Source organism: Idiotropiscis lumnitzeri, chromosome 12 (genome assembly GCF_059441095.1).
Source record: "Idiotropiscis lumnitzeri isolate Australia: NSW breed Sydney's pygmy pipehorse chromosome 12, RoL_Ilum_1.0, whole genome shotgun sequence".
NCBI lineage: Eukaryota > Metazoa > Chordata > Actinopteri > Syngnathiformes > Syngnathidae > Idiotropiscis > Idiotropiscis lumnitzeri.
Genome location: NC_142402.1, coordinates 20,195,523 through 20,211,341, shown reverse-complemented (window position 1 = coordinate 20,211,341; position 15,819 = coordinate 20,195,523). Strand labels below are relative to the sequence as shown.

The 15,819-nt window shown below is 40.2% G+C and overlaps 1 protein-coding gene across 2 annotated transcripts in view; it reads right to left on the bottom strand.

Moving 5' to 3' along the window:
• Positions 1 to 15,819, bottom strand: part of st18 (ST18 C2H2C-type zinc finger transcription factor) — a 44,589-nt gene that overhangs the window by 11,970 nt on the left and 16,800 nt on the right. For both annotated transcript variants that reach the window (XM_088311233.1, XM_088311232.1), the window contains exons 3-11: positions 14,784 to 14,829; positions 13,256 to 13,292; positions 12,994 to 13,181; positions 8,159 to 8,782; positions 6,291 to 6,425; positions 4,124 to 4,214; positions 3,920 to 4,012; positions 2,403 to 2,611; positions 1,172 to 1,377 (exon numbers count right to left, since the gene is read on the bottom strand). In XM_088311233.1, the coding sequence (XP_088167359.1) occupies positions 1,172 to 1,377; positions 2,403 to 2,611; positions 3,920 to 4,012; positions 4,124 to 4,214; positions 6,291 to 6,425; positions 8,159 to 8,782; positions 12,994 to 13,181; positions 13,256 to 13,292; positions 14,784 to 14,829 (1,629 nt within the window). The remainder of the gene's footprint in view (positions 1 to 1,171; positions 1,378 to 2,402; positions 2,612 to 3,919; positions 4,013 to 4,123; positions 4,215 to 6,290; positions 6,426 to 8,158; positions 8,783 to 12,993; positions 13,182 to 13,255; positions 13,293 to 14,783; positions 14,830 to 15,819) is intronic.

Genomic DNA, 15,819 nt, shown 5'->3' with positions numbered 1-15,819 from the left:
GCGCTCGAAATATGGCGGCCCTCTCTTGGCCAAAGCTTCCAGACGGGAAAGCTGTTCTTTATTTTTTCTGCGCCCGCAGACAAGACAACTAAGCTGCAAAACGGGAGCAGATGATCAACTTGCTATCACTGTTTTATTCATTGACATTGAGTGAGTGGGGGGGGGGGGGGGGGGGGGAGGAGGGGGGGGGGGGTGCACGTGGTTCGCTCAGCAGCAGGCCAAGGAGACGAGGACGTGCGCGGCGCGGCGGTGTAGGTGTGCAACAACAACCTTGAATCATCATCGTCATCGAGTACGGAAGGCGATGGCGACGTTACGCAACCGCCTCACGTGTGCAAAAGGAAAACTTTTTTCCAAGTATTAAACGTTTTCACGACTATTTCGGGCCCAAGGTACGCGGTTGAGACACGTCACGCCGCAACATCGGAATTGCACCTTCAAGCAAAGGATGGGGAGGTGTTCGGCAAGAAATATGAGATGCGTTTTTTTTGGACATGTCTGACTTTTGGAAATGATGACGTTTTATTTTCATCAAATGACGCCTTTTTGATTTTTTTCCTGATAGAAATATGAAGTACAATATTATGATTTTAGTCTCGAATATTTTGTTTTTTTTCCCTCCACTGGATATTTTTCTCAGGAATTTCTGACATATTTCTCATATCTCATTTAAAAGAACTTTTTTTCTCTTGAAATTATGCGATTTTTTTCCCCCCCTAGTAAAATCATGACTTTGTACTTTTTTTTGCCTCTCGCATTATCACAACTTTGGTTTGATTTGAATTTCACGTTTGTTTTTACTGCAAACATTCCTACTTTGTGTAATAATTCAGACTTTTTCACGTCTTAATATTGGGATTTCATTCCGGTATCGTTCAACATCATCTGATGTCCAAATAGCTTTAGTTTAAAGAAAATATGAGTGGCTGTAATCTTCTTTTGATACGATTACACCAATTTTCATTTGTGTACATTAAAGCTTGATCGCTGTCAACCCTCCTTTTTTTTTTTTAAATGGACTTTTTTTGTTTTTTTGCGACGTGAGCCCCGTTCTCTCTCACTCTTTGCCAGCATCTCTCTTTTGATGTCTTCCCTTTTTATACACAAATCAGAGTTGCTTTCGAATGAGCACATTAAACACCTCTTTTCCGAGTGGTCTGATTTTCATTACCTTTGTAGAGCTCGCCAGGGGCCGCGCGGCCGCCGTCTCGCCGCTCTCCCGGTAGCGAGTGGAGAGGTTGAGGATGGCGGCTGTGGCGGCGCTCGGGGGGCCGCCGTCGTCTTGCTTCAAGTGACTCGGCGGCGGGCTGTGCTGACCGGAGGTAGGCAAGCGGCCACCTGGAGCCGCCAGAAAGCCGGGATGATACCGCGGAGGTGCTAAAAAAAAAAAAAAAAAATTCCAGGCAGAAATGACAAAATGACAGCAAATGTAGTAATAAGATGCTGGACGACAAAGCGTCCCAAAAACGGCTCAGCACTTTGACATCTCGTGATGTTCAACGAAGGTATTGCTTGAACAATATCTTCATTAATGTGCTTGGTTTTGTTGTGCGTTTGGGCCTCACATATATGAAGAATTATGATTTATTGTTTTTTTTTCTAAGATTTGAGGCTCATCTCATGAATCGTTTTTTTCCTTTAATATTCTGACTTTATTCTTGAGGAAATTGAGACTTTATTAAAAAGGTTATTTTTCTATTATTACAACAAAATAATGATATTTTTCTTTTGATTATACTATTCTTGCAAAATGGCTACCAAAATCTCAACTTGTTTCTTGTCGTATTTTAATCATACAAATTTTCATTGACAATCTTTTTTTTTAATTTTCATAAAAGTTACAAACTTCTTCAAGATTCATACAACTACAGTGTGCAATTAATAACATTTTCTAGATTTTATTCTCGCAAAGTTACGACTTTTTTACTTGCAAAATTGCAACCTTAGTCGTATCGTGACATTTGTTTCTAATTTTCATGAATTTATTCTTGCAAAATATGATTTTTTAAATATATTTTCGAATCATATTATGACACTTTTTACTGTGACAATTGGCATTAACTCCAATCAATTTTTTTTCTAAACAGAACTTTGCCTCGCATTACAATTTGTTTCTCATAAATTTGTTCTTATCGCACAAAATATTTTATATATATTTTTGAATATTTTTAGAGGCTGTTGACAGTGATTGTTCACCTCATTCGTTGACTGCATTGAAATATTTTGTCAGCAGGGACTCTGCACGCTTCGCTTTTTCGTCACAGGTACATATTTAATTATGAATATAGTTAAATATTGTTGTCCAACACCATATATATCCGATAATATGGGCCGATGTTGTATTATATTGTGAGGGCGCAGCCGATCAAGCGTGGTGAATTTGCTTTTGTGAGACAACGTACAGTCGGGATAGTGCGAGACTTCCACGTCGTGGCCGCCGCCGTTGAGCGGCTGCTTTCCAAAGACCTGCGCGTCAAAGCTGGCGTAGTCGAAGCGGATCCTGCTGTACTTGTCCATGTCCTTGGCCAAGCTGCTCTGCAGGGCGGCCATTGGGTGAGCCAGGCGGTAGTTAAGCTGGCTCAGGTCGAACTTCTTGACCAGGCCCACGACCCTGCAAGCGGACGCAGAATGAAATCACGTCGCTATGACGCTTAAGCAGTGTTTTGAAAAGATTTTTTTTTTTTTTTCGGAGACAGTCTAAGAATTGATGGTAATTATTCGATAATAATGTAGTAATGATCATTTTCTTGTAGTATTCGGGGAACTCGTTTCCTTTTGAAGTGAAAATCGTGATTTTTAGTGTCAATAAATTCAAACTTCTTTCTCAATATTACAACTTAAATATTTCATTTTATTTTTGTCAACAAAATTCCGATTTTGGTCGCGTACAAATTGTGACTTTTCCCCTGCACAATTAGCACTTATTCTCTTAAAATCGTAACTTTTTCTCGTAATAATCAAATAAGTTCATTTTAATGAGTCAATATCACAAGATCACTCTTATAATAATGCAACTTTATTCTCACAAGACTAAATTATATAGCAGAATTCACCTCATAAATTTACATTTTATTTATTTTTTGTGTCGTAATATTGCCACTTGAGGCTCGGTAAAATTCAGGCTTTAATCTTGCGCAATTTTTTACTTTTCCCTTGTAAAATTGTGACTGTATTCTCGTAAATTTACAAACTTGTTCTCCTTATATAACAATGACGTTTTTAAATTTTTTCTTCTGAAAATCGCAACTTTATTCTTGAACTATTATGACCTCACTACCTAAATTTGCATTTTTTTTCCATCAAGGAATATTATTTTTTTATTATATTCCCCTCTCAATTCACGAGACTTTATTTTTGTCAACTTGTGTAAAATGATATAACATTATTCCTCCGAATCTCACAACTGTACACTTGCACTATCGCGACCTTTGTGGTCATGCTGGCTCAGTTGAAACTTTTTTGACCAGACCCGACAATCCAATTCAAGATGACTGGAGCTCAGATAACCAAGTAAAAGCATTGTTTTGAAAAGCATTTTTTTTTCTTTTTTTTTTTTTGGTACACATAGTGAGGGATTTGATGCTGTCGATGCGGCAGCCAGGTTGCCAGACTAATTAATATAGCGGCAGTGGGCATCCTGCCCGTGATAAATCCAGCGGGAACAAAGAGTTCTGCTCTTTTATCATTTCTAATCGAGTGGATGGAGCTCGCGACAGACTGCGCGTTCTGTAGGGATCGCTCAATAAAACACAACATGAGTGTTTATCACTTTTTTGCAGAGCTTAACTTGCACAAGAACCCCCCCCCCCCCAACACCCCTCCCCCCTCCCTCTAACTCTCCTCCAGTCCAGACTTTGCGAACGCTAATTATTTCGCAGCCCACGTGACGGCTTTAAACGCCGGCTGGCACGGCGCGTACCTCGGCGAGCGTTCGGGCGTTTGTCTGCTTTTCAGGCTCTCGTCCTGAGGTTTGGAGATTTTCACCGCCGCGGCGATGGGGCAGCCCGACAGACTGGGAAGACAATCAAACACGGTGTAAGCCAATCCCTGACACTCGAATGGCTCTCTACGGTGCAAGATGATTATTTATTATCCTTCTGGATGCATTCTTCTTCTTATTTACCTCCGGTGGGTGCTACGGTTGCTGTTGACATGGCCTCTTCCCGTGCACCCGGGAGTGGGACACTTGAGGACGTTCTCGTGCATGGCCAAGACTGAGCGGACCAAAGAGAGAGAAAAGAAATCAGGATGTTAGCGCTTTATGGGCAACCATATTTGCTAACTTAAACGGGGGATCAAAATGAACCCCCCCGTGAAAACCTCACCATGAGGTCATTGCGCCAAAGCACCCCTTTTACCCTTCGAACAATCTCACAGCATACCGCGAAATAAATGTCGGCAAAAGTAGGAGTAATGGTGATGTTGTCGGACTGAATGTACTTGCCGTGTTTTCCGGACGATAAGCCGCTAATTATTCCAATATTTGGAACTATGCGGCTAATAGAACGGTGCAGCTTTTCTGTGGATTTTTCTTTCACCACTAGGGGCGCTCTAGAGTTCAGAAAATACACTAAATATTTCTTGATTTTTTTTTCTTGGGTTTGTTCTGTTTTAATGAGCAAAGTCGCCGCCGTGTTTTTTTAAAAATGATTATTATTATTTTTTGCTGCGGCTTATAGTCTGGAAAATACGATATATCAAAAATCGTATTTGGTAACTCAAACAGCCGTTCAAGATGTACCCTGAATGTCTCACAATGACTTCTTCCAGTTAATCAGTGAAAAAAAATGATTCACGTATAAACGATGACGCTCAATTCTTCCTTCGTCCCGTTTTCCGCTTTCATTTTTACTTTTGAACAAAATGAACAGCGGAATAATGAAATGGGATTGCCAGATGGAAGTGAAACAAGTCTTGCAGTGTTCCCCGTTCTAGGGTTGAAAATGTTGAATTTGCAAGTGTTCCAATGAGTCACACTAAATGTTTATGAGATGAATATAGAGAGCAGTGAACATTTTAGGCATTCAGTGATGATTTATGTAAGTGCTTTGGCGCGGACGAGAGCGAGCGAGAAAGTGGCCGCAATGTAAATAGCTTAGTGCAAAGAAAAGACGGCTGATTATATTCTTCAAAAGGAAAAGCGTCATTAAGGGCTGCCGTCCATCCTCAGAAACTTCTTTTCTCTCCCCCACGTCCTCCAATTAGTTGGCTGGACTTGTCTTATTTATTTTGTTCAATGGCATACCAGCTCAACCCTTTGATTTGCAAACACTGCCTACACTCGGCGAGAAAAGTTAATTACTTTTCCTGTTGCTTTTGTAACATCATGCTTTAATGTCCAATGTTTGTGGAGTTTGGTTGGAATGTCTTCACAATCGCCAGTATGCGTGCGCGCGCGTGTGTGTGTGTACGCGAAATAAAACATTTAAAGAGACTTCAATGCGCATAACAGAAGAGACTGACAAATCCTTTAAGTTACTTGAACTCAATTCAATTTTTCAGGCAAGACTCGCTCCATAAGAGCAATGAATGGAAGAAAATAAACACTTTATGCATGAAATAATTCGACACGATTAGAAACGGCCTCAATATTGGGAATGTAATAAATGAGCTGTATTTAAAAAAAAAAAAAAAAAAAAACGATAGCCGTGTTTTGATTGACGCAGATGTCACAGATGCTCCCAGTTAAACAGTATTTATTTATTTTTTCATTCATTTAATTATTTATTTATTCATTTAATTATTTATTTAATTATTCATTTTTTATGTATTTATTTCATCATTTATTTATTTTTTTTATTTAATTTTTGCCTGACTTCAAATAAATTGGCTGTGCTGCTGGACACTATCAGCCGCTGTTGAAAACCGAGCGGCGTTCAAAGGGAGAGAGACAAATGTTACAACTTTGACCGAGCTCCCTGCTCATCAGCGACTATACTGTAGCAAAATAGAAAATTATAAAAGTATACACATTCGAGTTATAGCTCATATTTAGATCGTATTATACACAAATACAGAGAAAAAAAAAACTTTTTAAGGGTGATTTTGCGAGTTATGTGATATTCAGCAGATTTGATGGAAAATGAAAAATACATTAAATAACAGCAAAAAATAAATGACAAATTTATAGAAAAAAATGGCAAGGTATTTGTAATAATAATATTAAAATAAAAATAATATTTTTTTTGGTCTTGGTAAGATGTCCAAAGTGTGCCACTGCATTTGTGACGGTCAAAAAAATGAGCTGTACCTGATGAAGTGTCTCCACATGAATACATTTGCACACTCACTCTCTGGAGGAACCCGCACTTTATGCGGACACCCGGACAAACTCCTGTGATGGGGGTACAGTCCAGTCACGTGACCTGTGCCATCGCAGCCCGGCGTGGGACATTTGATGTCCCTCTTGTCTGTCCGCGGAGAGTCTGGTGAAAACATTTGATTGTTGATTTCAGAACAATGAAATGTTGCCTTTCAACTTTCCGAGTACAAGAGGAATGTGTCCAAAGTACGTAATGTACACGAGTCAAGAGAGCGAAATATCATGCAAAGCCATTTTTTTTTATATCTATATAAAAAGCATCTATTAATCTGTCCTTTTAGTTAAGGCTGTAGTTGAACACACTTCTTAATGCCCGACCATGGAAAGATTACACGGAGGATTACATATTTAGCCACGGTCATTTGAAGAATCCCGGGGAAACATGAGAGGTACTTTAGCAGGATTTAAGACTTATGGTCATGGTTAAATATCCACTTGATTCCTATCAAAATCCAATATTCGGAGTCGTCGCAATTTCGTTTTATTATTATTATAAGTCTGTTTATGTATTACTTGACTTGTTGCCAAAATGTTAAAGCGGCAAAGAGGATTTCAAGCTCTCTTTTTTGTAATTCTCTTTGCTGCTTCATGAGCACACAATCGACACTCATTTCTTTTCTGCGGGGCTGGACAATCTGCTTTTTCCACATCAATTGTGTCGTGTTTACCAAATGGAGGTACTTTATGAGCTGCTCGATCATTTGTTTTGATTTTTGTGTTGCATGACCGGCCCGATCTAAAATATGTAGGCCCAAAATGGCCCATGCGCCATAGCATGCGCACCAGCTTTGCTTTTTGTAAGGAGGGAAACGTTTTTGGACACTTGAAATGGGGGCTCAAACACGAAGCTCATTTCTGGCAATAAATATAAATGTGAACGACAACAGGAATTTCAGACGGAGATGCTTCCAAGTATATATTTGTGCATATATCCTTAAAATATTAATATATAAAATGTATGGTAAAGATAATAATGTAATCATTTCTTCAGTTAAACAATGCAACCGGGAAAATAAATATCAACAATTGCATATATTGTAATAGTAAATTAAAAGGAATACAAAAAAATATATATAATCAATAAAATAGGAAGTAAAAATATAAGAAAAATGTATTCCATTATTAATAATAATTTCCTATGTTTGAATTTTGTTTTAATTTGATTTATTTATTCATATGAAATTTTTTTGTGCATATGTATATAAATTAGTGGTCCAAAAATTTTTATGACCAAGATAAATTTTGAAAAATCCCGTTACATAATTTGCATTAACTTTATGCCATGATCTACAGCGGTAAATGTAAATGAAGGAAGTTTATATCTTTCGCAATTTCAGTAAAACGCATGCCAAAGAAGTCATACATGTCGGCGTTTTGGATCCGATCACGGCGGAGCGGTCAACGTTTTTCCGTAGTATGGAGCGGGAAACTGCTTGAGTTTGCGCTACTGCGGGCTTCGCTGCGGCTTCCGGGTTCCGGATATCGGAAATGCCGTTTATTGAGGAATCCATCCTTAATGGAATATAGTAGTAGAATTTATTTATTTATTTTTTTCCCGGGAGAGGGAATTTCTGTTTGACAGAGGTCCGTAGGTGGGAATGCTTCCTGTATTTCAATGTATGTTTTTCGGTTCGGTACATTCAGGGCCCTATTTTGGTAGCTAGGTAGGTCGAACCGTGTTGGGAAAGTCGGCAAACCACATGCCCCCCCGCTGTACTTAACAATTTGGTGACAGAAAGTAGACTAGATTGAAGACCAGCTAAAGGCAGGTCGAAGTTGTGGCGCGGTTGGTGAAATTTTGACAGACAGATTGTGAGCTGAGGCCGTCAGTCTCACCTTTCCCTGAATGGTAGCTGAGCCTGTTGTCCATGTCCATCATGCGCTGATGCCGCCTCTCGTTGGTCATCTGCTCCATGAGAAAGCGGTCCATCTCCCGGTAGGCGTGATGCAGGACCTGCCGTTGCTCCGTCTGCAGGGCGATGGCCTGCTCCAAAAGGCTCCAATTCACTCCGCCTCGGCCCATTTCCAGGCCTCTCTGGTGGAGGTGGTCCAGCGCCCAGCCCTCCAGCCGCGGAGGCCTCTCCGCCTCCCCGTCGCTGTCCCCCCCCTCCTCCTCCGGTCCGTATCTCTGGAAAAGGCCACTGCTCGGATCCGGGTGCGGTTCTTCCTTCAGGAGTGACGGGTCGCCGCCGTTTCTGGAGGGGCTCGTGCCGTTTGTTTTGGCCGAGAAGGCCCACCGGAGCTGGCTCGGGCTGCGCGGGGACGACGACCCGCTCAGCCTGTCCTGACTTTGGTTGTCCTCCGCTTCTTCTCCGTCGTCGTCGTCGTCGTCGTACATTTCTGGCGTGCTGACCTCCTCGCACTGCGGCGAACCCTCGGGTGTCAACTCCGACCACCCCAGCGAATCGTTGGAGCGGCCGTTTCGGTCCAACGCGACATTTCCTGGACTGGAGTTTCCATCTGAAATTACACGGAAACATTTAGCATTTAATATGTAAGACATGTTGGGTTTTTTTTTTTTTTGCTCAAGTGAGAATCGTCCATTGCAGGCTTTGCCACACTTCGGATATCCCGTTCTTGAAGGAACAAACACGCTCAGCTGCGGGATAATAATTTGGATGTAATCTTCCAAAATCCTTTTAAGGTTTTAGAACTTGTGTCACTTTTCCAAATAATACAGCGAGAAAAACATGTTATTGTGGGAAAACACATGTAACAGCGGAAGGTTGCGGGATTCGCGAGTAATTACTCGCCGCTAAGTCTATTTTAGATTTACGTTTATGAAATCTGTTTTTTTTTTTTTTTTTCCGAGTGCTCTGAACATGAAAGCCCAAATTGGGGAACTAAATTTGTTTTTGCTTCCGTCCTCTTTTTGTCTGTCGCGACAAAGATTGAAGATGAAGATTATGGGGGATTTACGGTACATTTTTTATTTTTTTTTTGTAATAATAATTAGTTATGTTTGTTTTTAAGTTGGAGCCAAGCAACATGTTGTCATTTGCTCAAAGACGGATGTCAAAGCATTTAATCTGCTTTCTGGAGATGAAGAAAAGGAAAGTGAAGATTTATGAAAACAAAATTGATGATCATGTTTTTTGTTTGTTTTTTTTTTCAAACAGAATGAGACGCTACTAAATGTTGACTTTTCTTGTTAAACCTTTTCCATGCATCTTATTTGAACTGATTTTGGGTGATTTATTCCTTAAGAATTTATATTTTTATTCTGACCACTGAAAAAATATTTTTGGGAAAAAAAATTTTTTTAAGCAGACTCCATTCTGGTAAAACAAACCTTTTTTTTTTTTTTTTGGTAAAATTACAAAATGTTTACATTCTAAAACTGACTTGGCGTAATTCTCATTCTATTATTTTAGTTTTCATAAGACATTTTTTTTTTCGTGAAAATTCATAACTTGCTCATAAAATTAGATACAATTTTTATTTATCATAAAACTTTTTCCTCATAAAATCGCAACTCAACTCTTGCCACATTCTGTTTTTCGCATTCAGAGCAAAAGGCCGGTTTCACGCAAATCAGTGGCGTGCTTGCGTAAACCTGCTAACTCATCAAATCTCAGCTCACACGTGGTGACGTGTACCTCCGAATCATTCCTAAGATGACGATGCTTATGTCCAAACAAATATACACAATTGATGCAAAAATAATTGCTAATTAATTAATTGCTCCCAGTACAATTCATTTGTATCTTTGTTAAAAAAAAAATACAAAGATTAAGTAGCCTTTAAGAATTTTTTTTTTAACCCTGATGTCCCTCAAAGCGCTGTTTTGAGCCCACTAAACATTTAACCCACAAATGGTCCTATTACGTAACGGCCCTCGGTGGATTCATTTTTGTCGACTTATTCGAGGCACATATTTTATCCGACCAAATATAAAAGCCCCCCCCGCCCTTTTTTGGGGGTGGGGGGGGCTGGATTAATTTTACATGTTGACCCATTTAACAAGTTTGCTAATTCCCGCGTCTGTCTCATCTTCATCATCATCATCCATCCATCATTCCCGTGATCTGATTCATCCATTGAACCCTACTTTTTTTGCGTTGCTCTCATTCTGTCTGGCCACTTAAGAGGATAGAAAGTTTAAAAAAAATAAAAAATAAAAGCCAAAGAGCCTTAACAGAGCATAAGTTTGAAGCGTTGAGAGGATCAAGGGAGATTTGACGGAATCAATGCAGCTGATCGTCTTCCATTGTTAATCACTGACCACCACTTGCGAGACACGACTGGTGTTCATAAGTGGTCGTTTTTGCGGGCGTTACAGAGGATGACCGTAACCCTCTTTTGGCAGACTTTAACATGCTTCAGCCGTAAGAGCGAGCCGATGAAGTGAGGGTCGTCGGTGAGCTGGAGCCTATCCCGGCTGATTTGGAGCGACAGACAAGACGCATCCTGCACGGGTTGACAGTCAGTCGCAGGGTAAATATCGACTTTTGTTCACACCTATTCAGAGTCTGAAATGAACCTTTTTTTTGGACTGTGGGAGGAAGCCAGATGACATGGAGGAAAAATAAAACAAACATGCAAAGTCCACATAATGAGATTTGTTCTTGGAATCTCAAAGCTGTGCGATAGATAACTATCGTGACCACTTATGCACTGGGCTGCCCTCCTTTAGTTTATAAATGAATAATAGAATAGGAACAAAATGTGTCCATATGATTTTTATGTCAGAATGTTTGAACAAATGAAATTTAATTCTGATTTCAGGTAGCGTATTCAGGAAAAGCAATACAAAATAAGGATTTCTTTCTTTTTAAATACTGCACTCAGCAAAATTTCGATCGTGGCACATTTAAAAATACAAAATATAACAGCCGTGTTTAATTTCTTGCTTGGGCTGAAAGATTTTGCTCCATCATCTCGTTGCGATTTTTTTTCCCTCTCAATGCTGCGATTGCGATTTACGATGTAATTTTTTTTTTATTGTAATTTTTTATAGTATCTTTTTTAAACCATGACAATCAATAATTAAATCAATATAACAATATACTTTATCAGATATCAGATTTACTGTACATGAATGATTATGTTTTATGGGTTCGACTTGGCGAATGACCCACAAATTCACATCAAAGACATTTGATTTATCGACTTCAAATGGAATTTAAGCGTTCACGATGACAACTCGACAAAAGTCGACCAAACAAATGTGGCAGAGTTCGTTTATTTATTTATTTATTTTTTTCCCAATCGCAACCTTTGCGATTTGGAAATTGCATTCTTCTACATCGTAATATTGATTATTCATCCCTATCATTCCATATTTTCCATGAAATCCATTTTTAAAAAAAAAAACACTGTGTAGCTGTAAACACAACATGACAACATTCTAACAATATATGTTGCAAAGACAAATCAACCCTCGTGCAAAAAACAGCCAGTATTTACATTCATGCAGCAGGCGAGCGGGTATTGTTTCGCATCCAGCTGGACACACGCGCACACGGTGAAAAAGAAGAGAGAGGGAGAAAAAAAAAAAAAAAAACTTGGCCTCCCCGAAATGGTTTGTGTGTTGGAGCAGGTGAAGAGTTGTCACTCCAGAACAGCCATTAGCAGCACTCTGCAGCAGGCCTGCACTTGGCTGCAGCCGAACACCAAAAAAGCGGCTCCACCAAAACAACAGCCGGATTTTGTCGCCTTCCAACGCGGCCACCGAGCGCCTTTCCCCCTGCTGCTAACGTTCTCGCCGGCGCTCTCAAAACAGAAAGAACTGCCATACAAACGTATCAAAAATGGCCTTGAGAATCGAACTCACCAAAATAATGATCCCCCCCCCCCACACACACACACAAAAAAATCACTTTAATCATGATAATGTAACGTGAACCTTGCATGAAAACAAATCAATTCCATTTCCAGTCAACTCGTCTCGCAGTCCATTTAAACGACGCACGCGCACGTGCACGCGCGTGTGTACTATAATGAGCCGTCGACATTATGCCTAATTATGTATCAGACTGTGTTGGAGGGCTTAACAAAAGCTTTTGAAAAGGGGGACAATTACGTTTGTTGCTTGGTTACGTCGTTAAAAATATACCAAATCAGTGCAGATTATGGTGGGCGAGAATGCACGTGTTCACCAAAATGGACAAAATTCAAGTCATTAAGAGGGCGGCGGGGGAAAAAAAAAAGTCAACAGATGAATTTTATTTGAGCTCTTGATAAAAGACAAAATGAAAACATGCAAAGCGTTGCCGATGACGCGTGTGGGTGAAGAGTTTTGCCGCGACTAATTTGTTTTCCGCCCCTCGAATTGGAATTGAATTGAAAAAGGACGGAGGGAATCTCATTTGAATCCGAGTGAACTGGCGCCGGCGCCCCATTCACGTTCTCATTCTATGGATTCAATGGCTTTGGACCGGCCCATTCAAGGACAGAAGGGGGGGGGGGTCGGGAAAACAAGCTGGCCCCCGCGCAAAGAAGGCGGCGCCAATTCGGAACGGCGGCGGCCGATCGCTTGTCAAAAAAAACTTGCATTTATCCCGCGAGACACAACTCATGTGAGCGCGGCTGCTGTTGATGCCGCTGCCGTTTGGCCGGCTCGGCCCCGCGTAGGGGAGGGGAGGCAAATATGAATGCAACAGATGGGATTTTAAAATTCAGCGTGGATTGTTCATCAAAACAGACAAAACAACAGGACATCTGTTTACCTGCTGGAGTGTCGGCGCTCCTCGCCGCTTCTTTGTCCCGCCGCGGCGCCGGGTCCTCGCTCTCTTCGGCGCAGGCCTCGCTGGGGCTGTAGTGGCGCGGCTTCATCAGCAGGGACTTCCGCTTGTTGATGGGGGCGCCCCGCACCCCGTCTTGAGCGCTCCGCTTACGAACCGACGACCCGTACGGGCTGCACGCAGTCGGTGGTTAGCGTTGATTGTCAAGCTGCTGTGGGGTCGGGTGTTTACGTTGCCAAAACCTTACCTGTTAGTTTCAACGTTAAAGTCGCGATGGGTCAGCTCTGTAAAAAGAAAAATTTAAAAATTTAGAGTGTTATAAAAAAAAAAAAAAAGCCGACCAAATTTAGTCAAGAAAAAGGTTGTAGACAAGTTGTCGTTTCACGGGGAACAACATTACAATCTTTCAAGATGTCAGAATCCCGCACTTTGAATGTTACGAGGAAAAAAATACATTTTACGAGGGGAAAAAAAAAAGTCGCAATATTTTTGGGAGGAAATTCGTGAGAATGAAATCGTAATCTAACGAGAATAATTAAAAAAAATTACATTAAAAAAAATGGAATCTCACAAAGTAAATTTGAAAAAGAACGGAACACTCTCACGAAAATGAAGTCGGGATATTACGACGAAGGGTCCGAATTCATGGCAATAAAATCGTCGATTTGCTAATATGAAAGCTAAAATATGATATGGAAGAAAAGCTGCAATCTGACATGATTAAAATCAGAAGATGACAAATTTTATTGGGATTTACAGGATGATGAAATGAAGCTGAGAATAAAAAGGCGCAATCTTACGAGAATAACGTTTTCAGTCGTACGCCTACCAACCAAAGTCCAATTTTTGCGAAGGAAAAAGTGATCATCTCAGTAAAATAGAGTTTTAGTTCATGAGATTACGGTACGAGACAATTCTTTTAATTTTATGAGGGGAAAAAAAAAAACTCAATCGCAATTCACTTAAATTCTTCAATCAATGTGACAAGAAACAAGGTCGTCATTTTACAATAATTAAGTCATAATTTCACGAGAAAAAAGTTGAAGATTTATTTTTTATGGGGAAAAAAAAGTCATATTCTAACATGAATAAAGTCTTTATCTTATGAAAGTTAGAGAGAGAGAGAGAGATTCGAAAATTCTGACTGGGTTAAAGAAAAAAAATTATTTAAAAAATTATAAAATTATCATTTATAATATAAATATATATATATATATATTATAAATTATAATTAAAAAAAACCCACCAAATAAACAAACAAAGGAGCTTCAGTCCATTTCTGTGTTGGGGGCAACGGCAGCACGATGCAGAGACTTTGTTGACATGAAAAGCTTTTCATTGAGTCGCACGTGAATCCTGTCCTTTGACAACGCTGACAACATGAGCTCAAATTGTGAAATCAATTTACCGTGCCAAGCATCAAATAGAATCATAATAATAATACAAATAATTTGCTTTTCACGCATCTCACCGACATGCGGTCAGCCTCCACAAAGCTCTGAACGCTTGCGTACTGACATTTCCAGTTTGCAGGCTTTCAATCACACACGCACACCCCCCCCCACCCCCCCCCACACACACTCCTTCATTAATTCGAGCCGCGGTTCCAATCCATTGAAGTTAGTCTCGCGTGAGTAATCAAGCGGCGGCGGCGGCGCTGCACTTCAGGCCAACAAGATCGTACACAAAATCCACTGTCAGTAAAGTTGGACTGTTGAACCTTGTGGCACGAAAACACTTTTGAGAAGTGCAACGTGTGCGTGCGTGCGACTCACCTGTGGCGCACGTTTTCACGCTCTGCTCCTCGCCTTCAGAATCCATCTGAGAAATAAAAAAAACAAACAAAAAAATTATTCATAACCTGGCTAAACTGCTCAGAAAGAGTCATGATACAACCGTAGATAGAAAAAGTCTACACACCCCTTTTTAATCGCCATGTGATTTAAAAAATAAGACCAAATATAAAACTTTTTTTTTTTTTTTTACACCATTAATGGGATTCAGAACCTGTACAATTGAAATCAAAATGTTTCAACAGTACAGTTACCTGGTTGCATAAATGTACACACCCCAAAACTAATACTCAATGGGGCAATATGTGCCCACTCTGAAAAAACATTCACAAAACGGCCTTGTCAGATTGTAAGGGCATCTCCTGTGCGCAGCTCACTTCGTAGATGTTCCGTCAGATTTAGGTCTGGGCTCTAATCATTGACATTAGTCTTCTTGTGGGTCACTGACATGCTAAAAGATGAAGTTATCTCCATTTTGATCTTGATCTCATTTTTTATGCCACAAAAACCTGACATTTCTATGGGGGTGTGTAGACTTTTTCTATCCATTGCATGTGCTGCATTTGATGTACCGCCCAAAGAATATCGCTAGACAGAGGCTGAGTCACATTGTGTTTGTTTGCAGAGAAGACGTGTGGCTTCAGTTACTGCAGTTCCTTACTGAAAATGTTCAACATGCTGCAAATGTTCCGTACCCAAAAGTCTGAATACAACGACGTACTCTCTTGTAGACGACCGCAATGTATCCCCCCCGCCCCCACAGTCCTCTTGAGAGTTCCATTTTTTTTTTCCTACACAAATTAGAGGATTATTGTTGTGTTAAATTGGTAAATCAACCATTCACAAGTGTTCCGTGTTTGTGTTTTTTTTTTTTCAAATATGAACAAGTTCCAGTTCAATTTGAGACTGACAGTTCAGCCCAACGTTATTAATCTCCGAGCCAAATTGGGGACAAAAATGGGAACTCGGTTGAAAATTTCGCATTGCTGTAAAACATGGTCCACTCACTGCAAGTGAA